Source organism: Lontra canadensis, unplaced genomic scaffold (genome assembly GCF_010015895.1).
Source record: "Lontra canadensis isolate GAN:19392208 unplaced genomic scaffold, GSC_riverotter_1.0 scaffold69, whole genome shotgun sequence".
NCBI classification, from domain to species: domain Eukaryota; kingdom Metazoa; phylum Chordata; class Mammalia; order Carnivora; family Mustelidae; genus Lontra; species Lontra canadensis.
The window spans coordinates 111,178-138,847 of NW_022631063.1; the positions used below are offsets into that span (position 1 = coordinate 111,178).

Below are 27,670 nucleotides of genomic sequence, written 5' to 3' on the forward strand. Positions count from 1 at the left end.
CAGGTCCTATATTTATGACACAGTATACCACCATTGTAAAAAAGAATTGAATAAAATGAAGACAAGAAAAAGCTGAAAATTAGGCCTACACCTTTTCTTTCTAAACTTTTATCTCCAAAAATTGCCAAGAGAAGGAAAGAGTGGATTCTGCTGGGAGAAACCAAAGTTGGCTTCACAGTGACGGAGGTGGGCTTTGAAAGATGAATGGGTGTGCTGAGGGCAAAGAAGGAAGGATATTTTATATTCTGGAATAGTTAATATGGTGTGGCTAATGTGCTGGATTATGTATATGGGGGCAAAGAGTGACTGCAGATGAAGTTTAAATATTTGCATGAGGTAGTGGAGAATGAATTAATGGTTGAAACTACCAAATGAGGTAAGTAGCTCCATTAAGTAAGTAAGCTCCATTTTACAGTTAAAGAAACTAAAGCACAGAAGATTAACCTGCCCAGGGTCTGGGCTTTTAACAACTATATTGTAGAATTAAAGATGGTGCTCAGTTTTGTGTTTTAGGGGATGGAATGGGGCAAGGTGATTATTAATTGAAAGACTTGGGCATATTTCCTTACTTGATCATGACTATATATAAAAAAAGTGAAGACTTTTATGTCCTATTATGAAGCAATATTGGATTCAAAAATTAGTATCCATATCACAATGGTTTTCCAAATGATTTTGCAAAAATTTGAGAAGCTTTATAGTTAGTAAATTCCAATTAGAGAGATTTATTTCCACAAATAGGAGGGCCTTTCTCCCACTGGAAGCTAGTTTTATTATAACCTCAGGTTCTCCTATTTTAAATTCTCATCTCTCTGTACCACAAAATGAATAATCTTATTGTTTCCTGTTCCAAATGTCTTTTCTTTAAAAAGGATTCATTTTTTTCCTGCCATTATTGGTTGATCAGTTTTTGTGCAATTTAGTATTGTTGATATAGGCTCAATATCATTTGATGGGGCAATTCTAAGTGGTATTTGGTCCACTGGTAATGAGTAGTGAAATTAGTTAATTACACAGGATCCATCTGAAATTGTACATTTTGCCTGCCAAACACTTTGGATAGTTGAAGATGGGAATTAGGCACACAAACTAATACTTAAGATTTCAGAAAAAAATAGTCAATATTAAATTTCATTTCCTTATTGAACAATCCTTGCCATCTGAGCACGTTTTATAATGAACTGTTGTGTTTTGCCCTGGGTATTCTAAGAATAAGAAACAAATAAGAGAATATTGTTTTAAATACTTTTATTTCTAAAATTAACTCTCAGGTGAGCTATAAACCATGTTCCATAGTTCTTCATTTTAGGCATTTCCCAGAAAATTTGTGTATGTGACCCATATCAATATATTTTGATACATAATTTATTCATGATATTTTGTCTATTTGAAGTGAGTGGTAACTTGATAGTTATTTATAATCTGTTTTTATACTATTTTATAATTCCAAGTAAATTCAAAAGATCTTAGAGTATTTTAAAAAATGTGGTTGTGGTTTATTTGACCATTTGTAAACAGTTATAGATATGTGTTTGCATGAGGGCAGTGACATATATTCTAATGAGTATATGTGGCTAAGAAATCCTGTAAATTTGTGGTTTCATAATTTAAGGGTCCTGGTTATATATTTTTGCATCCCTAGCTTAAGCTAGGATGTCAGTTTTTAGTTAGCTAATTTTAGAATAAAAACCCTTGTTAATCTCTCTTCATTATTCCTTGTAAGTCAAGTTCTGTTTAATACAATTTTCTATCAAAGATATGGTACAGCATTTAGGGTGTTTGCTTTCTTTTTTGAGAGGGGAGGGGGAATTTGCTTTCTAATGTGACTTAAATATATTATCTGTGAATGAGTAGAATTGTGTGTTTGTGTGTATATGTAACATTTTCAATCAATTACTATTTCAGAGATATAATAGATGAAAAGAAATTCCTTTTCATTACATTAAATATAATCCTATAAGTATTAAAAGAAAGAATTTTACAACAAAGAAAGTATTCCTTTAATCCTTAAATATTTGAATCCTTAACTATTGAAAATTTTGAAGACACACCACAAATGACCAAAGCTTCTTAGTATATACTACATCGGTTTATATTAATATTATACTTTTGCATTTTCCAGACATCTGAGACTTAAAGGTATTCATTATTTACTTACACAGTTTAATAGTGTGGGAGTAGTACTATGAAGGTGACATTGTGAAGTAGATGAACTTAGTCTACCTCTTGATTAAATTCTTTTTTTTTTAAGATTTTATTTATTTATTTGATAGACAGAGATCACAAGTAGGCAGAGAGGCAGGCAGAGAGAGAGAGGAGGAAGCAGGCTCCCCACTGAGCAGAGAGCCTGATGTGGGGCTTGATCCCAGGAACCTGGGATCATGACCTGAACTGAAGGCAGAGGCTTTAGCCCACTGAGCCACCCAGGTTTCCCCCTCTTGATTACATTCTTAAATCTCTATTTCGGCTGCTAATCTTTACCCCAAAAGGATCCAAATTTATTTATTTATTAAAGATTTATTTATTTATTTATTTTAGAGAGAGAAAAAGAGTGTGGGGCAGTGGAGGGGCAGAGAAAGAGGTAAAAAAAATCTTCAAGCAGACTCTGCGCTGAGCATGGAGTCCCAACCGGGGGCTCCATGCCTAGACCTTGAGGTCCTGACCTGAGCCAAAATCAAGAGCCGGCTGCTTAACTGACTGAGCCACCCAGGTGCTCCATAGAGTGATCCGGCTTTAAAGCTCCTCTGCTGCATTTGATTGCAACCTCCTCAGGTTTCTACATCATTGTCTCACACTAGTACATTCAGGGATAGGCCACTGGTCAGTTAAGATCTTTCTAGGGAAGTTGTCATCATTCACTAATATTTAATTAAGTGCTCTGCAAACACTGAGCCATTTTCTGTTTTATACTCTTCGTTCTCTAAGGATGTTTAGATACCGGTGCCACCAATAGGGTGCTTCAGTTCTATAACCCTTTGGAAAAATAAGTCAGTGGCCACTTAGCACATAAATATTTACATTAAAATATAAATTGATATAAATAGGGATAATAATAAGTATTAAATAATAATTGAAAGAGGTGATGTTCTTAATTTTTTGGATAATGCACACGTATAATTTAGTAGTATTGATATTTCTGGTACCTTAATAGAATTAATGACATTTGGGTGCCAGTATGCTGAGTATTTTTCTGAATGCTCTCTTATATTTTCTCCCAGTAACCTTACTTACTTCCCCATTCTATCTTCCCCCTTTCCTGGCTGCCCGTCGTTCCTACTGCCTTTAGTGTATCAGAATTGCTGAACGCACAATGAAAAAAAACTGGATTCTCTTTCCTTCCTTTCTCCATCATTTCTACCCCTTAATGAGGTTAGATGGGATAATGATAAAGGAAACAAAATAATTGAAATTGATTAAAAGAAAGTAAAATTTTATTTTTCTGCTGATAAATTAAGCTTTTGCCTCTGAGGCCAGAAGATTATGAACATTCCTTTTGACTACTTTCAAAACTGCTTCTAAATTACCTAAGCAGCATTTGTAATAAAAGTATTACAGTTTTATTTGCAAAAGGATTTCTAATTTCTAGCTAAATTATTTAGAATTATGCTTACTTTTCCTTTGCATAACTCAGTTTTTTTCTTGTGAAGACAATTGCCATGATTTAATTAGAGGACAATATAACACATAAACATTTTATGACATCACAGTGATTAATAAAAAACTATAGTGTTAGCAACACCAATGCAGTTAATAACAGTGATCATGAAAACAAAAGTCTTGTTCAGTAAGTTGAGATACTGACTGTTTATATGAATGGATTATTTCTCTCATGTTAAGATTTATTAAATGTATCCTATCTAACTATTAAATAGTGTTCTTAGTTGCCAAGTACAATGGCTCTCTGTCCTCATTCCTTTTGAATTCTCTGTTGCTTTTAGAACTCTGACTATGCCTTGGTTTTTAGACCTCTCTTCTCTCATCTCTCTTCCCTTGGCTGATGATTTTCTCAGATCCTGTCTTGCCTGATATTTTTTCCATTTTACCCACTAGCTCCTCTTACTCTGCCTGACATTTCTAAACTTTTTTTTCCCCAAAATTATATTAGTTTTATTGTTTTAAAAATGATTAAAATAGAGGCTCCTGGATGGCTCAGTCAGTTAAGCATCCCATTCTTGATTTTGGCTCAGGTCACTACCTCAGAGTCATGAGATCAAGTCCTGCACTGGGCTCTGTGTTGAGTGAGGAGCCTGCTTAAGATTATCTCTCTACCTCTCTCCCACTCCTCTCCTTCCCAAAATACATTAAAAAAATTATTAAAATGACATGTATTCCATTAGAAAAATCCAAGAAATACAAAAAGTCTAAAGCAAACAGACAAACAAAACAGCAACCATGAAAACCCACCACCTAAAAGTAATACTATTAATAATCTGAACAGAATAATAATGGAATTAATATTATGAACAGAACATTAATTTAATTATGTGTCATAAACAGACACATGATTATAAATTAATTATATATAAGCAGAATTATGGTACCTTTTTAACTTTTAAATTTCATTAAAAAACATCAAGATCTTTTCATGTTATATAGATACTAGTCATTTAAATTGCTACCTGGCATTTTATTGTATGATTGTACCACGGTCTATTTAACTAATCCTTTATCAATGGAAATTCTTATTATTTCTCATTTTTCTCTTTTAAAAAAGTGGCTATGAACATTATTGTATAGGTATCTCTATATATTTGACCTTCCTGATGTAATTCACAGAAGCAGAATCACTACCTCAAAAGTTTATTAAATTAAGATTTTGATACATGTTTTTATATTGGCTTTCAGCATGATTATACTGAAATACTCTCCCATTAACATAATGTGAGAGGTTTCATCTATTTCTTCAAACTTTGGACAACTGCAATTCTCCTCTACCTTTGAAATGTTGGTTTCCTTCCACATCTATTCTTGGTTATTATTTTTTCCTTCTTATTCCTCATATTTTCCCTGGATGGTTCACTCCTGGAAAATTATTTCCACTTATAGGTGCTGTAGGGGTCTATCTGGGCATAACCAAAATGTTCCAGATGTGTCCTGTGGACCTTCATACATTGACTACATCTGTGGTAGACCCACTGGAGAAGATGGATATGACCTCATGAGAGGTCATCTCATACAAATATTAGTTGAGGAAATTGCTAAGAGAATACGTAAAAGGAACATGACTGCTAAGTGAAAGTATTTAAAAGAGTGTTATATGGAAAATGAAATATATTATCATTTTATATTATATGGAAATAGTAGAATTTCATATAAGGAAAAATGTACTAAGTTGTTAAACTTTCCCTATTGGATATGGTTACCTAACATTGTTTAGTTTTAGAAATATTGAGTTAGCTTCAATTCCTATTTATTTTACATGTTAAAATGAGAGATTTTAATCAGATGATTTCTGAAGAATTTTCCTGCTCTAAATTCTGTGCTCTTTAAAGTGAACTTTTAGAGTATGCTTTAAAATATAAATTCCTTGTTAACTTTGCTTATTATTTAAATACATTGAAGTTTTTAAGTTTTCTGACTAAAAAAGTTCATTAGTTTAGATTTGAAAAGGAATCCTCATTCTGTATAAATGAAGAGGTTACAAATGTCCTAAAAATTATCTGAAACCACAGAAATTTATTTTATACCTTTCTTGAGGAAGAAAGCAATTTGAAGTAGAGTAATAGGACATTATGACATTGGTTGCTTGAATTGAAATTTTGAAAAATTTTATAAGGAAGTATAAGGTGTTAAGAGAGTATACTTTGGCAGTTCTGTGTGATAAAATTAGGCAGCTCTGATTACATGGTAGCATAAGAGTTCCCAGAAACAACAGCATGAAAAACCAGTGTACAAGAGTACTCCCCAAGACTTTGTATCTCATTTGCTGATGTCCCAGACGTCAAAACAAGTCACACATCCAAACTGAGATTCAAGGGTTGGAGGAATAGACTTCACCTCAGGTGGAAGAAACTGCTAAAATATTTGTGGCCATTAAAAAAAAAATTTACCATATTGTCTTTTATTTGTAAATATACAGAAGTGCCAGGTTTTTTCATCTTTGCTTTCTGATGTTTTGTTTTATTCCTTCAGTTCTACAGTTGAACCCCACCAACTTTCTTCATTGAAATCTCTTTGTCTTCTCAACAACTCTTTGTTTTCCCAAGCAAGCCTCTTTGTCCTTAATTACCATAATTCCCAGAATGAGCCAGTTTTTACATGTGCACGTGTCTTTTGGATTAACACAATACAAAACTAAATCTGGAATATTTTACATTTTTACATTTTTGCTCATTTTCTAAGCTATTTCCCTAAAGCAAAGTGGCAGGGCTGTTCAGAAATCACAAATTAATTAAAATGGGTTGGGAAGGTGAGGAGTACCACCTTCTCTTTTGCATTCATTTTTTAAAGTATCCCAGAACATATGTTGATCTATTTTCTCTCTCTTCCTTACAAAATAAAACAGCAAACATAAATATTTTAAAATAATAATGAAATTGATGGGATGCCTGGGTGGCTCAGTTAGTTGAGTGACTGACTCTTGATTTCAGCTCAGGTCATGATCTCAGGGTCATGACATTGAGCCCAAAGTCGGACCCTGTGCTGAGCACTGTGAGCACTGAGCATGAATGGAACCTGCTTAGGATTTTCTGCCTTTCCCTCTCTCTTTGTTGCATCCCTCACCCTTTCTTCACACATAATCTCTCTGGAAAAATAAATAAATAAAATAATAGTGAAATTGCAAGCTTTTGTGATCATAAAAGTATTCTATCTTACCTTATTTTTTCTCCTGCCATAGCATGTACCTTACATTATCTCCCCAGAATGCTCCTCTGCTTTTGCACACATTATCCCACTCCTCGTTCTTACTGTGTAAGACTTAAGTCAAGTTATACCTTCTCTACGAAACTCTCCTTGATTGCTCAAGTTATGATTGATTTTACTTTAATACAAGTTCCTACAGCATTTAATGGCTGATACCACATAAGAACATTAGCTTTAATGCAGATTGGTATTGTTTACTGCTTTTTATTTCTATTCTAATTTGTATATTTGCTGCTGTTTTCTTTGTTGGACTTGAGTCCTCAACAATTGGATAGTTACCTTTTAAGTGCAAGGATCATGTTTTATAAGCATTCCTTATTATTCCATTTCTTAATTGATTTAAATTCTAGCCTCTCTTTGAGTACAGTAAACATCCAACATCAAGCTGTTTTACAACCTACCAGAATTGGGAATTCTTCTGGCTTTTTTTTTTTTTTCCTTAGAAAATACGTATTATTAGGATTCATTCATTTTTTGGACAAATGCTGAAGCTTACATGTTGAGGCTTTTCATGTTCCAAGATGAAAAATAACACTGTTATCTCAAGATACAAAGTTATTTAGTTGCTGTGTTTTGCTCAAGACTGCATTATAAACTTATAAAAAGAATTTTTTTTGTTTTGTTTTTCTTTTTAAATGTCACTTTAGTAAACTAGTAAATCTCAGACTATGGCTTTTTTGACGAGTAACATTAGCACTTACAAGATTCCAATTTTTTTTATAAAGTGGTGACAATCATGTGACCTTTTGTTTTGTAATGATTACAAATACAGCCCTGAGGTCTGGTGACTGTGACCAGCACTGGTTTGACATTTTTTTTCTTTTCAGTGAAGCAGCCCAAGAAACAGCAGTGCAATAGCCCATACACACACACTCACTCAACCTTCTTGGTCTCTTTCCATTACTCTCCCTCAGCAGAGAATTTCTGTTGGAATTAGAATTCTTTGATATATTATGATAAATGATGGCTTGTTGTGTTTCTTGACTCTGTTAGAGTCTCCATGGAATTAAAGATCACATGCTTATTCAGCTTAATATACTTGACCTTTTCCCATGATTGACACATCTAAATGGCTGTTAGCAACTCAGTAATTATGCACCAGCTGCGTTATTTTCATTTCACTGAAAAACAAAACAAAACAAAACAAAACACATCCACAGTTCTCTTCAAGAGTAGGTAAGCTTGGCCCCTTCCCTCCTAGCTAAATAAGGAATAGTTTATTAGTATTATTATTAATTAGTGTAGGAGTCCTTTCCATCCTCAAATATACCTCTAATCTCACTGCATTTAGTAAACTGTCAGAATACTATGACCACAGCCACACCGAGTTCTTTCAGTACTGGTATCTCTTACATAACGAAAATATCCATAATAATTCTCTATCTGCTTAGCAAGATTGTATGCACAATGATTTAAGTGTCAAAAATCTAGGACTTATTAGCAAAATTTTACTCAGAAAACAATGTTACCTTTAATGAACCTTTGTTTTTCTAATGGGGAAACTATTTTCTCTCAAGTGACATACAGGTGAATTCTGAGTAAATTCTAGTGTTCTGTGCTTATCTCAAAAAAGCTTTTAATAGCACTGTCTCATTCTTACTAATATTTTTTGAAATATATTTTTATCTAAATGATTTTGCACTTTTATTAATTTGGGGTTTTGACTTGATATGAAATTAATTATTGATTATTTTGATTAACTTAAGAAATGTTCATTTGAGGGACACCTGGGTAGCTCAGATGGTAAAGCATCTGCCTTAGGCTCAGGTCATCTCCAGGTCCTGGGATTGAGCCCCACCTTGGGCTCCCAGCTTAGTGGGGAGTCTGCTTCTTCCTCTCTCTCTGCCTCTCCCTCTACTTGTGTTCTCTCTGTCTCTGTCTCTGTATCTCTCTCAAATGAATAAAAAACAATCTTAAAAAAAAGTAAAAAAAAAGAAATGTTCATTTGAGGAGATCTCCTCTTTAAATTTTTGGACTTGTTATATCATAAAATAAAATTTTCCCTGTATAATCTTAAAAATAGTTTAATTAGGCTTAATAATATTCAAGTGATTTCTGAACAATGACATTTATCAGTAAGTTATTTGATTCTTTTTCTTCTTAAGTGATGTCTACTAGGATGGAAAATTCAATTTTAGATATGAAATTTTTGGAAAAATTTATGGAAATGATAATCTGGAAATTTTATTTGTATACTGTTTTCCACAGGACCTAATGTGATTCTCTAGTTGTTTAATCCAGGGTTATTATAGTTGGGATTAGAAAAGCTGAAAACATACAGGGAAACAGAAAGATAATGAGATAGGACAAGAAAATTTTATTCTGTCTTCTTATTCCTTTGAGCCACTGAGGGGTGAGCCATATGAAGGGGAAAGGGAACTCTAGTATGAATGTCTGCTATGTAATAGACCTCATGTTTAATATTTTACATCTATTATATTCCCATATAATCTTTGTAGAAAGTCTCTTAAATCCATTGATTTTTTAGTATCTACATTTATTAATTTTGTTCTAAAAGTGAACATGAGGTGGGTTCTGGATTGGAGGCTGGCTCTTACTACTTATAGCAATAACCATATTGGTTCTTCATGCCCCCTTCTTCCCCTTTAAGGTGATGTGGTGAGAATCAGGTGGCTGTATGCACAGCGGGGGAGTCCTAAGATTATGAATCTGGGAGCTGATCTAGAAATTTCTCTACAGCTGCCTTTTCCCTCCTGAGAGAGAGAGAGAGAAATTTTATCTCTTATATAATCAAATCTCAAAAAAGAAAAGAGGAAGGTCCCTAGTTTAAACCCTTTGGAATATAAACCAGTAGCTATGGGGATTTATTATTTTTTGCAATGTAAAGACATATATCTGGAAGATAAATGTCTACATTTCTTTGAAGGTCTCTCTCTACCTTTTAGTCAACCATTAATCTCCAAAGCTTGTCCTTTACTTCAGATTTCAGTTTTTATTTGCTTTAGAAGTCTCTAACCATGCAGAAACAGGAAATATTTTCCATATGGTTTCATAGCCATAAATTGTGGCCTTTTCATTACTGTTGCTTTGAAATTTGTGGCCATACCATTTTTTTTCCATTCTTAAGTTTTTTAATGTGTTTAGTAGCCAGTGCATTATCATGTCTGTTACCTAAATATTTTACTTAAAAATATCATCTCTATTCATGCAAAAGATTTATATAATCAATAAAAATATATTGAGCATCAAGAACTATCAAACACTGTTCTAGATCTTTTTGGGATACATCATCGAACAAATCGAAAATCTCTGCTCTTCTTATGTGGAAAAACTTTGGGAGGAAACTAGAAAGTAAACACTAAATATAATAAGTTAATTACATGGTATGTAAGTGCTATAGAAAAAATAAAAATAGAAGAGTCTGAGAAGCATAACGGGTCAAAGTAAAGGGTGTAATATTAAGTAGGTGTTTAGTGTAGGTTTCACTGAGAAGGTGAAAAAAGACTTGAAAGAAGTGACGAATTTTCCAAGTAGGAAGAATATTTCAGGCAGTGAAAAAAGATACAAGTTCCCAGGGTGGTAGTGAGAACAGCAAGGAGGCCAGTGTGGCTGAGGTGAGTGGGGTGAGGAGGAGATCAGCAGGAGAAAAGATCAGAGACATAATAGCAGTGGGGTGTGCAGGTCACAGAAGTCCTTGGAGAGGCCTAGAAAAATCTCCTTTTCTCTGAGTAAAAGAGGGTAACGTTACAAGGATAAATGAATGACGTGATCTCACCTGAATTTTAAGAGGACTACACTGGCTACTGTGCTTGGTGCAGACCATGAGACTAGAGGTAGATTCACGAAGTACTGTCAGGAGACTATTTCAGTCATCCAGGTTGGGTATCATGTGGCCCTGACCAGTGGTGAAGTAAAATAATAAGTGGACAAATTCCGGATATATTTTGCCATTTGCTCCAATAGGTTTCCTGTTGGATGGGTTGTAGGCTTAAGAAAAAGAGAGGAATCTATAATTACTCCAAGATAATTGTTCTCAGCAGCTAGGAAATTGTTTTGTCATCAACTGAGATGGACAAGATTATGGGGGAAAAACTTATAGGAGGGGGTCGGGATGGAGAAGACTAGGAGTTTAGTCCTGTATGTGTTGATTTTCAGTCATCTTTTAGACATGCAATGGAAGTGTCAGCTGAGTGCGTGGGATATGACAGTTTCCAGTCTGCGAAAGAGATTTGAGATGGAGACACAAAATTGTGGGCTATTCACAGGTGGCCTAAGGGCAGATGTAGGTTTTGTGAGGGCTGACACTTAAGCATTTTTGAAGGTTCTCTAGGGAAAAAACAACATTTGAATATAAATTAGGTACAAAGGTGGATATTTATTTAGAATGAGAAAAAAATCAACAAATACTCACTTAAAAAGTGATAAATAGGGGCACCTGGGTGACTCAGTTGTTAAGGGTCTGCCTCCAGCTCAGGTCATGATCCTAGAGTCCTAGGATTGAGCCCCGCATCAGGCTCCCTGCTAGGCTGGAAGCCTGCTTCTCCCACTCCCCCTGCTTGTATTCCCTCTCTTGCTGTCTCTCTGTCTGTCAAATAAATAAATAAAACCTTTAGGAAAAAAAGAGATAAATAGCACAAAATTGTAACATTTGGAGAAATAGCGTACTTTTTAGAAATGAACTGACATAGCTGTGTAATATTTTCCCCCTAAATTTTTGATCCCTAATGTCAAGGATTTTTAAATATCATTTTCTGTTAAGGATATGGAACATTAACTCTATCTTTATCATTATCAATTAAAATTTATTTTTTACTAATGTAGTCTAGAGAAGTTGCTTCAATCCTTATAACTTATTTATAATTTCACAAAAATTTTGGGGGTTGTCTTAAAATTTAAGAAAACTTCTGTCAAGCTTCTTGTATACATAACCTGCAAAATTTAGAAGAATTTTCTGGAGATGAGCTCTGGCTCTATACAACTGAAACTTTGCTTCTTTTCTACTACCCACATACTTCCAATGTGAGGCAGAGGGAAAGAGAGGGAGAAGCGGGCTCTCTATGGGGCAGGGAGCCTGATGAAGAGCTTGATCCCAGGACCCTAGGATCATGACCTGAGTCAAAGCCAGGTGCTTAACAGGCTGCACCACCCAGACACCCCAATAAATTGAACTTCCTTAAAATTAAAACATACACTTCATGAAAGACTGTTACAATGTTACAATGAAAAGACAAACTAAAGAGAAGATTCTTGCAAAAGACATATCCAGTAAAGGACTTATATCCAAAATATACAAAGTACCCTTAAAACTCAACAATAAGAAAACAAAAATCCAATTACAAAATGGGAAAAAATCTGAACAGACACCTTACCAAAGGAGAAATACAGATAGTAAATAAGCATATGAAAAGATGATCAATATTGTATGTCATTAGGGAATTGCAAATTAAAAGTGAGATATCACTACATACCCATTAGAATAGCTAAAATCCAAAACACTGACAACATCAAATGTTGGCAAGAATGTGGAGCAACAGGAACTTTCATTCATTGCTGGTTGGAATGCAAATGGTACAGCCACTTTGGAAGACAGTCTGGCAGTTTCTCATATAGGTAAACATAAGCTTACCATGTGATCCAACAATTCAATCATAGTTATTTACCCAAGTGAATTTTGATATTTTAACCAGCCTGCAAGATTCTGCCTCAGGAAACTCCTTCAGTTTGGTCTTCCTTGCATTTAATGTCCTCAAGACATCAGTTCAGCTGTCTGTCTTGGCATCCTTTTATCTGATTATGCTTGGATATGGTTTCAGATGGTTTATTTTAGCCTTGACTTGGCAACTTTTTAGGATGTTACTTTTGGCACAGGCCCATCGAATCTACATTTCATAAACAAAGACAATATTCACTATACCCAGCCAGGCCCTCTGGACTTGCACCTAAGGTGTCTGGTGCCTCTTTTCTTTGTCTGTCTGGGGAATGGTTATCTTCAGCAGTAATTATTAGAAACTTTTGCAATCTTGAGATTTAGTTCCAGTACCGCCCTCTGTAAAGCCTTTATTTTCACGTCTAGGAAATATTCATTGCCTAAATTTCCTCAGTTTTACTCATTTCCTCATTCACTGAAATTGCTTTTATGAAGATAACAGATAAACATCAATTTCCAACTGTAATGGCTAATTTTTAGTTTTAATCTTGTTTGACTCCTTTATAGCATGTAAACTAGTAGTTGTCCCCTTTTTAAAACTCTTCCTCCTTGGTTTCTTTAACTTTTTAAATTTTGAAATGAAACAAACATACGGAAAAGTACAGAAAGCTTATGTATAAATTTTAAATATTATTGAAGCAAAAACTTGTATCAAGAAACAGAAATTTCCAACACCCCAGAAGCTCCTCATGTTCCTCTCAACAGTCACAGATCCTATTCACCTTTATGCCAGAGGTAACAAGTTTTCTGACTTTTGTATTGATCTTTTCCTGTGTATGCATCTCTGAACAATATATTTTAGTTTTTCTATTTTTAAAGCCTTATAAAAGAAATTATATTATATATATATATTTTGCTCAATAGTATGTGAGATTCATCTATATTGTTATGCATACCTGTGGATTATTGTTCTATATATCCCAATGTGTGAATATCTTCTACTTAATACATTCTGCTAATGGATTTTGGGGTTGTTTCCAGCACTTTGTCTTTATAAGCAGTGTAGTTGTAGAGATTCTTATATGTGTCTCTTATATTTTTATACATCTTCATGTACTTCTCTAGGGCCCAAGGAAATTGCTCGGTTATATGGTATGCATATTTTCAATTTTAATAAAGAATGTTATACTGTTTCAAAGTAGTTTTGTATAATACTACTGGTACTATATGATACCACACCGAGACATAGAATTGTCAACCATTTCAATTTTTGCCAAGATGGTGGGAGTAAAGAGATACCTCATTATGGTTTGAATTTCCATTACCCTGAGAACTAGTGGACCTCTTCTTACATTTATTAGCAATTTGTATTTTCTTTTTTTTATTAAATGCCTATTTAAGTTTTTTGTCTATGTTCCCATTGGGTTTTCATCTTTTCCTAGGATTTGTAGGATTTCCTTCTATATCTTGTTAGTTAGTCCTTTATCAGTTATATGTGTTAGAAATACATTTTTTTAAAAGATTTTATTTATTTATTTGATAGAGAGAGAGATCACAAGTAGGCAGAGAGAGAGGGGGAGTCAGGCTCCCCGCAGAGCAGATGGCTCGATCCCAGGACCCCGAGATCATGACCTGAGGCAAAGGCAGAGGCTTAACCCACTGAGCCACCCAGGTGCCCCAGAAATACATTTTTTAATGCCTTGTAGCCTCCCAACTCTTATGATAAAGAGAAGTTTCTGACTTAATTGTAACAAAACTTATTAATCATTTCTTTTTTAGTGTTCTTTAAAAATTGTTTCCTAACTTGGCATTAAGAATGTAGTGTCCAGCAACAATAGGGATAGAAAGCAGGTATTTAATTTCCCATATTTAATTGAAAGTCTATAACTTCATTATTTTTAACTATTAAGTGTTTAATTTCTTTTTCTGACACTTAAAAAATATTTTATTTATTTATTTGAGAGACAGCGAGAGAGAGCATGAGAGGGGAGAAGGTCAGAGAGAGAAGCAGACTCCCGGTGGAGCTGGGAGCCCAATGTAGGACTTGATCCTGATACTCCAGGATCATGATCTGAGCTGAAGGCAGTCACTCAACCAACTGAACCACCCAGGTGCCCTCTTTTTCTGACCCTTAAATGCTAGTTTTACACAAGGGTCTGTCTGAATTCTTTCATGTTCTGCACATTCCCCCTGATTAATAATCTTCAACGTATTAGAGAATAATAATGTAATGATGGTCCAAGTAATTTGAAATTACTAACATTTAAGATTCCAAAATTGTGAATTACTTTAAGTATACAACTTTGTGGTATAGTTTGATATTTCATAAGGTGAATTCTTCCTCCTTGAGTTTCATCAAGATGTTATTGGTTATTTTTCTTTCAGTTTTTCCTTATACATTTTACATTATTTGTCTAGCTATGTTGAAATAATAATGCTAGAAATTTGTAATTGTATTGAATGAATAGATTAATGTGTGTTTGTTTTGGGGTTCACATCTTCTCTTCATTTATTCTGATATGTTTGTTCAGGGAAGGGATACCCAGGGCGATACATCACACTTGTGAGTCCCACTTTTTTCATAAGTTGGGAAGGGCTGAAACCTGATGACTTATAGGAATGAAATAATACCTTTTTTATATTTGTATTCTTGATTCAGGCATAATACCTCTCAATAAAACGTTTGTTATCTCAGTAAACATTTGTTAGGCATCTGCTGTATACCTGGCACTGTGTTAGTTGCTAAAGATACAAATTGACTAACATAGTGTCCTTCTCAGAGAAGATTTATAAGAAAAAAAATGACTTTTAGGTAAGTAATTACAATCAAGTGTTATTAAGTACTGGAGGGTCCTTAAGGAAGAAAGTGGTCAACTGTATTTAGAATCAGAGGGTATGGAAAATTTTATGGGTCGCATAATCCTTGAACTGAGACTTGAAAGATGAGTAGGTTTTCACCAGATAATTAGGAGAGACAAAGACATTTCCTACAATTGGAAGAATAAGAACAATATTAACTAAAAACAGAGACTTGAGGACATTTGGCTAAAAGGATGAAGGGGCTCACATTGGCTTATAGTATGTGAAGCAGAATGTATTTAGAAGTATGCCAGAGATATAGGCAGAGGTCAGATATCATTTGACCTTAAAGAGAACTAAGAGCTTTCTCGTATAGGCAACAGAGAATGATCAACGAATTTAAAGTAGGGGAATAATGTAGTCAGACTTGCATTTTTGGGGGGGAAAAAGCCATCGGCATTTAGGATGGATAAAAAGTGGGACAAGAGTGTAGCTTGAGAGGAAAACAAAACAAAACAAAACAAAAAACAGCAGGAAGGAGAATGTTCTAGTAGTCCTAGTAGGAAATGATCAGAGTCCAACTAAGACAGCAACACTAGGGATACTGAAGAGGGAATGGATTCTAGAGATGTAAAGGAGGACCTGGTGATAAACTAGATGGTCTCTGAGATGACTGGATAGATGGTGCACTTACTAACATAGAGGATAGATGGCTGATACTTGGAACAGAGAAGAGGATGAATTCCATGGACATGTTGTTTGACATGCCTGTGGGAAGGATATGCAAGTAGTATATCTAATAAGTGGAGGTATGCATAGGCCTGCAGCCCAAGAGAGCAATCTATCATCAAGTTTTAGGTCTCAGAGCCTGTAATAAATATGTATCAGCTGAAATCATGAAGTCAAAGATAGAGCTTGGGGATCTCCAATCTTGAATGGATAAATAGAAGAACCAGCAAAAAAAACTAATATGAACAAAACAGAGAAGGAGTGCCAAGAGAAAGTGGTCATCAAGAAGAGAGTGGTCAATAGTATCAAGTGGCACAGAGAGAAATAATAGAACCAAAAATTTTCCACGGAATTTGGCATTACTGTGGACATTGGTGAAATCTGTTTTTTGAGATAGTAATTGTTTCACACACTTAACTGTGAAGGGAAGGGGACTGGTGAAATAACAGTTGAGGGTAGGGAGAAAATAGAATAAATTTTCTTAATGAGAAGAGTATAATTATAAGTTATGAGGAATAGACACAGAGAGATTAAGACAATTAATAAACTAATGGTGATTATAAGATATATAACCAAACTATTAGTATTGTAAATGTTTCTGATAGATCTGTGGTGTATTTCAATAGGTCTAAGCGCCAAAATACATGCCAAGTCTCAAGCTTTACATACCATAAACACTCAAAAATGGTTTGCTGGATTGAATTGAATTGAGTTCCATTGAAGTGTAAATCATCATCTTCTGCACTTTGGAATAATTTAGAGTTTAATTATGCATTTGCTTCTGATGAAGGTCATCGGACACTATTTATTGGAGTTCACGTGCCCCTGGGAGGAAGAAAAAGCCATCGACGTCACAGGCATCGTGGTCATAAACACAGAAAGAGAGACAGAGAAAGAGATTCAGGATTAGAGGATGGGAGGGAGTCACCTTCCTTTGGTAAGAATCTGTCTTCTTGTTTTTTTATTAAATTTGCAATGGTAATAATCTTATACTTGCTTAAATCCATAATTAGAAATCATACCTCATACTCATAAAATTGTTTATACTTTACAAAAGACGTTGGTTGGTCTGATGGGGGAGAAGTGAGAGAGAAAAACCTTGATTTTTATTTTTCTCAGGTTGTGCTTCATGAAGCTGAGAGTTGGTTTAGATTTGTGATTGAGGAAATACATATAAGTTGTAAAACTTAGTTGTGTTAACTCTTGATAATATATACAAATAATAGTCATTTCTCTAAACAGTTAAACTCCCTGGGATGGGAAAATATCTTTATTAAGTTCCCACATACTATTGCTGATGCTGACCAAATTTCCCTCTAAGGACGTGGACATTCTACTATTGTGATTCTTCTTCCTGGAAGTAGATACAGAATATCAAAATATAGTGATACAGAAGTTGTTAACAATCTCTGAGTGCTATGAAAGCCTGTGTACATGGCATAACCAAGAACCTGGCTTTCAGTTTCTTGACATTCCCATCTCCTCTGACCCTTTCCTTCCACTACACCTAGCTCAAGTATTCATCCATAATTACTCTACCACTGAGGTCATCAGTGCATTCACTTTGCTTTCTGACCACACATCTCTCCTGCTTACCTGCCTGTGCAAATGCTTGACCTCTCTACTTTTTTTCTGTCCGTGCTGTCATCTTTTTTTCATTATTTTCTTATCCTACTCTGATTTCATAGCCTATAATTTTAGTAATGCTTTTGCTAATATTCTAAATATCATAGGTTCCCTGTTTTAACTTTATTCATACCTTCACTCCCACTTAATCATACTTGTATTGGGGTCCCTCTGTGTTCCTGCTTTCTCTATGCAGCCCCAATGAACACACTGTGCTGGATGAAATCATTCAAGAGGGCAGAATGTAACTGCTTAAATTCATTATAAAATTGACCTTTAACAGCGCCTATTCAGTTCAATTCTATTTCTTTGATTTTTAAATTAACTGTTCAAAATTCTCATCATTCTCCACCATCCCTTTCTTCACTATCATTTAGCAGATGCTTTCTACTTTGGAGGGTCAATGCGTCATCAGAATGAACTCATACAGCTTCTCCCTATTAAGCATATCTATCTGTCTATATCTGCAACTTTCTTTTGATGCAACAAGGGAGTTTTCTTTTCAATTATGTTTATGTTTATTTCCTGTTCCCTACCATCCGGAAATATACACAATTTATAATCTAGTTGACCTCTTCTTCTCAACTGGATCGTTCTCACCACTTCTTTTTTTTTCCTTCTTCTTCTTTTTTTTAAATTTCTTTTCAGTGTAACAGTATTCATTGTTTTTGCATCACACCCAGTGCTCCATGCAATCTGTGCCCTCTGTAATACCCACCACCTGATTCCACCAACCTTCCACCCCCCTCCCCTTCACTTATTTGTGGAGCATAACAAATAGCATGGAGGACAAGGGAAGATGGAGAGGAGAAGGGAGTTGAGGGAAATTGGAAGGGGAGGTGAACCATGAGAGACTATGGACTCTGAAAAACAATCTGAGCGTTCTCACCATTTCTTAAACAGGATTGAGTCTCTGTCATTTTAAACAGTCCCTGATCTCTCTCAAACCCTTGGTACCCCTTTAGTCATTCCCTTGTATTCAAATATGAAGTTAGTGGCATATCAAGTTTCGGGTAATTATTTTACTTTTAATATTCCATATATATTTATTCAGTATCTGTTTTTAGTAAGCATTGCAAAGAAATCTGTAGTCTCTGTTTTTTTTTTTTTTCCTTTTTCAAGATTATATCTTTTAAGCCTGAATGCTTATAGACATTTTTCTGGATTCCTTTAATTAAGAAAATTGCTAAGACAGGCCTAGTGATGGGTGTATTAAAAATCCTTTGCAGTATGCATACACGGATATTTTTCTGCTTACATTACATTTTCCTGTTTTATCTGATTCTGTTCCACTTTGTTATCTTCTTTGTAAACATTAATTATCTGTATGTTGGATTAGTGATATCTGTTCTTTGTCGTTTCCCTTTGTGGTTTGAAGTTAGTTTCTCATATTATCCACTTGATTCTCTGCAATATCAGTTCTGCATTTTACTATTTCTATTACTGGTTTTGATTTTGTGGTTGCATTTTAGTTTTATTAAAGTTCTTGCTTATCTCATACTATTTTCTTTATATTTCTCTCTTTTAAAGATTTTATTTATTTGAGAGAGAGCGCGCGAGTGAGAGAGAGAGAGAGATTGAGAAAATGAGTGGGGGGAGGACAGAGGGAGAAGCAGACTCCCTGCTGAGCAGAGAGTCCCATGCGGGACTCAGTCCCAGGACCCTGGGATCATGACCTGAGCCAAAGGCAGACGCTTAACTGACTGAACCATCCAGGTGTCCCTTTCTTTTATTTCTTCTTGTCCTTTCCGAATTAGTTTTTCTTGTTCTTGACAGAGTCTATTTTTATAGTCTATTGATGATTCCCAGGTATTTCTGGGCATTTTCTTTCATTCCTGAAGCAGATAATTTTCAGAGGTATGATCTTTGGGCCTTTGAGATTATTTTTGATTCTCCATTGATTTGTAGTATTTGTACAGTTTCCCCATTATTTTTCTTAGAGATGCGCTGCCATCAGTATGCTCCTTGTTGCAATCACTGTATATAGTTAGAACATTAAACTTCTCCAAATACCATGTACTTCAGCCAGGTAGAATAACTATTGTCGGGACTTGGTAAAGAAAATTCTGTTGGATATCCTCACCTGCATGATAAAAGGATGGTTGTCTCTGAGTCAGTAGACCGAGAGTGGAGGTGTAAAAGTGTCCTTGACATTTTCAGGATTTTTTGTTTTGTTTTGTTTTTTTTCATGAGGTGGAGTCTGGGAATGTAATAAAGAGAGAGTTATGTGGATTTTCTCATTCAATCCTTCATCTACTTACAGTTAGTCTAGACTTCCTCTTAGATTCTGAGAATGGATTACATATGTTGGACTAAACTTTAATGGGTATTTTGAATTTTCGTTTTTTTCTAGTACTTGAAAAAATATGTTCACATCACCTTACAAATGCTTAGTAAACAAACATAAATAAACTTGTTCCCTCTGTTTCTTCTTTTTTATTTTCTCATAGCTGGATGCAGTGTGTCACTTTTTCAGAACAATGGTTCTCAATATTGACTATACTTGTGAGTTTTAAAAACATGGGGATGGCCAAACCCCACACTAGTCAGACCCTCTGGGGTAGGGCCTAAACCTGTAGTTTTTTTTTTGTTTGTTTTTTGTTTTTTTTTAAAGTACCACTGGATAATTCTAATGTGCAGCCAACCTTGAGACCCATTGTTCTAGAAAATTTGCTATATAAAGTGTGGTGCAGGACACCTGGGTGGCTCAGTCAAACATTTAACTCGATCTCAGCTCAGGGCCTGATCCCAGGGTCCTGAGCCCACATTGGGCTCCACATTGGGCATGGAACCTACCTAAAACAATTTAAATAATTTAAAAAAAATAGTGTAGTGCATGAGCCAGCAATATTAGCAATCCCATTGGAGCTTGTTAGAAATGCATAATCTCAGGCCCTAGCCCAGACCTTTTGAATCAGAATCTGTACATTAATAATATACTTAGATAACTTATATATACACTAAAATTTCACAAATGAAGCTCTAGAACATCCCTGTCAAGCCCTGTTATACATTAAAATCATCTGAGCAACTTTAAAAAATATTGATCCTTGGGGGCGCATGCATGGCTCGGTCACTTAAATGTATGGCTCTTGGTTTCAGCTTGGGTCGTGATCTTGGGGTCACTGATGGAGCCCCACATTGGGCACTGTGCTCAGGGTAGACTCTGCTTGAGATTCTCTCCCTCTCTCTTCCCCTCCCCCTTCCCCCTCCCTCCCACTCTCTCTCTCTCAAATAAATGAATACATAAATACATAAAATCTTTAAAAAATATTTATGCTCGACCCCACCCTCAAAGACTTTCGTTAATATTGGGTATTTCCTTGGACGCTGGTATCTTTTTTAAAAGTATCCCAGGTGATTTAGTATCCAGCTAGGCTCAAGAACCATTGAACCTGAGAAGCTTCTGCCTCTTTATTTGGTGAAACTTGGATATAAGTCAGGTGGCCCAGATTCTCCCTCTGATGTGTCGGTTACTATTATTGGATGCCATGAACTATCCTTCCTCCCCAAATGTACAACTCAATGAATGATCATCAACATGTGTATAACTACTATCTTGGTAGTTACATTCTACAAATCCCTCTTAGTGCTCCTTTCTAGTCACTATCTACCCCTGCTCCCCAAAAGGATCTCTAGCTTGTCTTACTACACTGGGTGTTTTGCTAGTTATTGAATTTTATATAAATGAACTTATAAGGGTGTTTGTGTCTTTCTCTATTGTTCAATGTTGTTTTTTGTGGGATTCACCAATGTTTTCAGTTATAGCTTTAGTTTATTAATTTTCATTTTTGTATAATATTCATTTGTTTGTATACGCTGTGCATTCTACTACTGAAGGACATTTGGATCATTTGCATTTTGAAGCCACTATGATTGATGTTGCTGTGAGCAGTTTTATGTCTCTTGGTGCACACATGTAATTCTCACACCTTGAACTTATTGTTGAGTGGTAGGGTATGCATATTTTCAATTTGAGCAGATAATGCCAAATAATTTTCCAAAGTGAAGTACATATTTATACTTCCACCAGAAAAGTATGAGGGCTTATGTCATTTTACACTCTTGTCAGCATTTGGCATTCTCTTAACATTGGCCATTATTGTAAGGTATATAATGCGATGTTGTTTTAATTTACATTTCTTGAATACGAATATGACTGAACAACTTTGTGCGTACTCTTTGGCCATTTGAATAGCCTTAAATTTTTAAAAATTAAATTGATAAATTTTGAATTGAAATTGAAAAATTTTTTTACGGGATTTTTTTTCCTTACTGATTTGTAGAGTTTCTTTATATATTAGGCTATAAGTCCTTTGTTGCTTTTGCATTTTTCATATATCTTATCACATTTGTGGCTTATCTTTTCACCATTTAATGATGTCTCTTGAATATTCCAGAAGAGACTACTAAGAGCCCGAGAACTTTATTCCTTCATGTTATTCTATTCATGGTGTTATTTATATCCATTATATATTTTAATAAATATAGAAACAGATCCATATTTTGATCCATCGTATTCATGGCTAGAGTTTGTGTTATAATGCTCTATGTTCTCAGTTACCTTCTTAAAAATAAATCCAATATCTATCAACATATATTTATATTTATACCTAGAAGCTTCTTTCTGATCTTGGTAATACTGTAATTCATGATTTATGTCATGCAATTTTAAGGTGCATAGACATGAAAAAAATAGTCACTAAGTAACACATTTGAACATTTTTTGTATTAAAATTATAAACTCTTTTTTTTAAGATCTTATTTGTTTATTTGACAGAGATCACAAGTAGGCAGAGAGGCAGGCAGAGAGAGAAGAGGAGGCAGGCTCCCTGCTGAGGAGAGAGCCCAATGTGGGGGTCAGTCCCAGGACCCTAGAATCATGACCTGAGCCTAAGGCAGAGGCTTTAACCCATTGAGCCACCCAGGCACCCCAAAATTCTAACCTCTTTAAGATGCTAAAAGTATATTGGTAGGATAATCATGAAAAGACTTTTGTGAGTGTAACGTAATACCTATAAAATCATTTCTACTTTAAAAAATGAAAAGCCAGATACAGGAAGTCATAAGTTATTTAAACCCCCCCAAAATATCTCTTGTCCTTGAATAAATTATCTTACTTTAATAAATCATCATTTCCTATACTATTACTGTTATCCAGTATGTCTTAGAGAAGTCTTTTAAATACCTGGTGCCCTATCTCAGACTTTCAAATTTTCTTTATTCATAACTGCTGTTATTTTTTTTTATGGCTAGTATTTTAAAAGAGGGTGGTGAGTGATCCTCATGCTTTATGAAGGGAAATACTAATAAGTCTCAAATGTATGGTTCGTGACCACAGCAATTGAGTTTTGGGGGCTGGATGCATGAGATTAATAGAACCCCAGGTTACTGATGCAGAGTAAACTGAAAAAAGTCATTGAAAACAGTTATGAGACAAAATGTTTAAAAAGCAAGAGGAAAATAGTACTAACCAGTGTTGAGGCATAGCTGCTCTGGGCTGTGGTTGCTGATAAGTGAGTAGTTAGAACAGGTGTCATGCAGCACGAATGGACATATCTCCTCACTCCGGGTAGGTCTAATGGAAAGATTTAATTGATTTCTTAATGTAACACTGAAATTGCCATTTATGCTATTTTTTAATGGGTTTTCAAAGTACTGATTTTTTTTTTTGTCCAAAAGAACCACCACAAAAATAATAGGCTAATTAGAAGTATTTCCTTTGATTCAGATAAGATCTGGTTTTGTAGATAGTAGATGAGTATCACCCAGATTGTATACTTTTAGGAAAAAGAGTGTACCAGGTTCTTATTTAAAATAAACTGGATTGGAAATTTATATGTTGTGCTATTGATTTTCTTAAGCACATCTGATATTTATAGGAATTCATCAGTCTCATTTCAAATAAATATTCATGTTCCATTCAGGAAATTGGCATCTTACTTTGAAGAGGTAGTGAAACATAGGACTTGGCTATGGACTCAATTCCTGCTGTAAAATTTAGTTCAATAAACTTCCTAAAATATTTTGTAAAGAAACCAAACTTCACATGATTAACATTCTAAAAGAGAAATAATGCCTGAAACAAATATGCTACATAAATATAATTTATTTTTTCTCCTTCTTTTGAATATATATAATCATATATAAGATATAGGCTGCATATTAGTGGGAACAATAACATCTAAAAACTGAGGCACCTTGTTTTTTAAGACTTTATCTTTTAGAGCCATTTTGGGTTTAAAACAAAATTGAGAGGAAGGAATAGCAAATTCTCATGTACCTCCTGCCTCCACATAAGCAGAGCCTCCCCCAGTATCAGCATCGCCCACAAGAATGGTCTATTTTTTACCAAGGATAGGCCTGCATGAACACATCATGATTACCCAGAGTCCATTAGTTTACTTTAGGGCTCATTCTTGGTGTTATAAATTCTGTAGGTTTGGACAAATGTGTAATGGCATATATCATCATTACAATATCATACAGGATATTTCAATGCCCTAAAAATCCTCTGTGCTCAGCCTGTTCGTTCCCCCTCATATCCTTTGCCAAACACTGAACACTTTACTCTCTCCACAGTTTTGCTTTTTCCAGAATGTCATGTAGTTGGAATTATACACTAAGGCAGTTTTTTCAGATTGAAATTATTATTTCACTTAATAATATGCATTTGAGGTTCCTTCATGTCTTTTCCTATCTTGATAGATTATTATTATTATTTTTCGCACTGAATCATATTTCATTGTCTGGATATACCAGTTTATTTACCCATTCACCTACTGAGCAACTTGTTGATTTCTTCCCAGTTTGGGCACTTATGAGTGAAGCTGCTAAAAACATCTGTGTACAGGCTTTGGTCATAAATTTCTAATTTCTTTAAATAAATGCTAAGGAGTGTGATTACAGATAATATGTTAAAAATTATTTAGTTTTGTAAGAAACCACTTCTAAGTGCTCGTGCCATTTTTCAGTCCCACGAACAATGTATGAGAGTTCCTATTGCTCCACATACGGTAGTTGCCAGCATTTGATGTGGTTGGTGTTTTGGCCATTTTAATAGATGCACAATGGAATCTTGTTTTAATTTGCACTTACCTGATGACGTACAATGTGGACAGTTTCTTCATATGCTTATTTGCCATCTGTTTGTCTTATTTGGTGACATGTCTATTAAGGTCTTTGGCTCATATTTATTTGTTTATTCATTCATTCATTTATATAGTCTTCTGTATTAAGTTTTTATTTTACTTACAGCACAGTAAATATTTAGTGTTATATTAGTTTCAGGTGTACTATGATATGTCGATTCAACAATTCCATACAATACCTGAGGCTCATTATGACAAGTGTGCTCCTTAATCCCCATCACCTATTTCCCCCATCTCCCCACCCACCACCCATTTAGTAACCATCAGTTTGTTCTCTACAGTTAAGAGTATTTCTTGGTTTGGCTCTCTCTCTCTTTTTTCTTCCCCCTTTGCTCATTTGTTTTGTTTCTTGAATTCCACATATGAGTGAAATATATATATCCCTTCTTCATCCATTTATCTATCATTGGATACTTGGGATGCTTCCATAATTTGGTATTATAAATAATGCTGCTATAAACATAGGGGTGCATATATCCATTTGAATTATTGTTTTTGTATTATTTGAGTAAATACCCAGTAGTGCAATTTGTGGATCATAAGTTAGTTCTATTTTTAACTTTTTGAGGAAACTCTGTACTATTTTCCACAGTGGCTATAGCAGTTTGCATTCCCACCAATGGTGCAAGAAGTTTCCTTTTTCTCCACATCCTCGCCAACACCTTTTGTTTGTTTTATTTTTTATTAGCCATTTTGACAGGTGTGAGGTGATATCTCATTATAGTTTTGATTGGCATTCTTGTAATGATGAGTGATGTTGCATATCTTTTCATGTGTCTGTTCACCATCTGAATGTCTTAAGAGAAGTGTCTGTTTGTGTCTTCTGTCTTTGGCCCATTTTTAAAAATGAGCTTTTTTTTTCCTGATTGTTGTGTTTTAAATGTTCTTTGTATATTTTGGATCATAGCCCTTTATCAGTAATGTCTTCTGCAAATATTTTTTCCTAATCTATAACTTATCTTCTTATTCTCTAGACATTATTTTTTACAGAGCAGAAATTTTTAATTTAATTTTTAAATTATTGCTTAAGAAATTTTTAATTTTAATGAATTCCAGCTTATCAGTTCTTTATTTCATGGATAGTGTCTTTGATGTTGTATCTAAAAAGACATCAGCTTGCGCAGCCACTTTGGAAAACAGCGTGGGGATTCCTTAAGAAATTAAAAATAGAGCTTCCCTATGACCCTGCAATTGCTCTAGTGGGTATTTACCCCAAAGATACTGATGTAGTGAAAAGAAGGGCCATCTGTACCCCAATGTTCATAGCAGCAATGGCCACAGTCGCCAAACTGTGGAAAGAACCAAGATCCCCTTCAACGGACAAATGGATAAAAAAGATATGGTCCATATATACAATGGAGTATTATGCCTCCATCAGAAAGGATGAATACCCAACTTTGTATCAACATGGACTGGACTGGAAGAGATTATGCTGAGGGAAATAAGTCAAGCAGAGAGAGTCAATTATCATATGTGGAACATAAGCAATAACACGGAGGACATTGGAAGTTGGAGAGGAGAAGTGAGTTGGGGGAAATCGGAGGGGGAGACAAACCATGAGAGACTGTGGACTCTGAGAAACAAACTGAGGGTTTTGAAAGGGAGGAGGGTGGGGGGTTAGGTGAGCCTGGTAGTGGTACTAAGGAGGGCACGTATTGCATGGAGCACTGGGTGTGGTGCATGAACAATGAATCTTGGAACACTGAAAAAATAAAAATAAAAAGGAGAAAAGAAATAAAGGGCACCACCTTACTGAATATCAAATTTTTTCTTACGTTAACTTTTAGGAATTTTACAGATTTGTGTTTTGCATTTAGGAATATGACCCATTTTCAGATAATTTTTGTGAAGGGCAGAAAGTCCCTGTCTAGATTCATTTTTTTACATTTGCATTTCCAGTTGTTCCAGCACCATTTGTTGGAAAGACTATCTTTGCTCCATTGTATTGCCTTTGCTTCTTTGTCAGAGATTAGTTGACTATATTTAGGGGAGTTATTTCTGGGCTCTCTATTCTGTTCTGTTGATCTATTTGTCTATTCTTTTGCCAATATCACACTGTCTGGAGTACTGTCATTTTACAGTTAACATTGAAGTCAGGTAGTATCGATCCTCTAACTGTTCCTCTTTTTCAATATTAATGTTGGCTAGTCTGGATCATTTGCCTTTCCGTATAAACTTTAGAATAAGTTTGTTGATATTCATAAAATAACTTTCTGGGATTTTAATTGGATTGTATTGAATCCCAATCACATTGGGAAGAACTGACATCTTGACAATATTGAGTCCTTCTATCTATGAACATGGATGTACTGTTTTTTAGGCTCCTTCATTAATTGCACTGCATTTTAAGATTAATACCAGTGCCCTTTCAACTAGGTTATTGTAAGATATAGAAGAGATAGTGTATGAAAATAACTGACCCATAGAAGATATTAATAAATTAAAAATTTATTTTGTCTTTTTCCTCTCTTTTTATAATCTCACCATAGTCAACTACTATTTCAATAAAATAGAGTTTAAAGGTTAATAATTCATTTATGAATATAAAAGAATTTATGATCATTTGTAAGGTTCTTATAACTGTAACATTGAATAAATACTCCTTGTGGGATTTAATCATAACTATTATAACTATTTCTGTCTTATACCATCTCTTTGTACTTATTTATTGGGTCTAATTGTTATTCTGCTCCTGAATGAAAACACCGGAAGGCTCCACAGCTTTTCTAGTCACTTTTAGGTAACTCAAAGTTCTCTAATCAGTAATTAAAATATTTAGACTCATGTAATAGTGAAAGTTTGAATTTGGCTTTAACTGTAAGGCTTTTCTCCCTTCCCTCACCCAGGCCTGCTGCAGCTGAGGAAAGAGGATGTAGTTGCTCCCTTTTTTTTT

The 27,670-nt window shown here is 34.8% G+C and overlaps 1 protein-coding gene across 6 annotated transcripts in view; it reads left to right on the forward strand.

The window, feature by feature from the left end:
- Positions 1–27,670, forward strand: part of SLC4A10 (solute carrier family 4 member 10) — a 215,419-nt gene that overhangs the window by 36,036 nt on the left and 151,713 nt on the right. For all 6 annotated transcript variants that reach the window (XM_032880287.1, XM_032880288.1, XM_032880291.1 and 3 more), the window contains exon 3: positions 16,791–16,937. In XM_032880287.1, the coding sequence (XP_032736178.1) occupies positions 16,791–16,937 (147 nt within the window). The remainder of the gene's footprint in view (positions 1–16,790; positions 16,938–27,670) is intronic.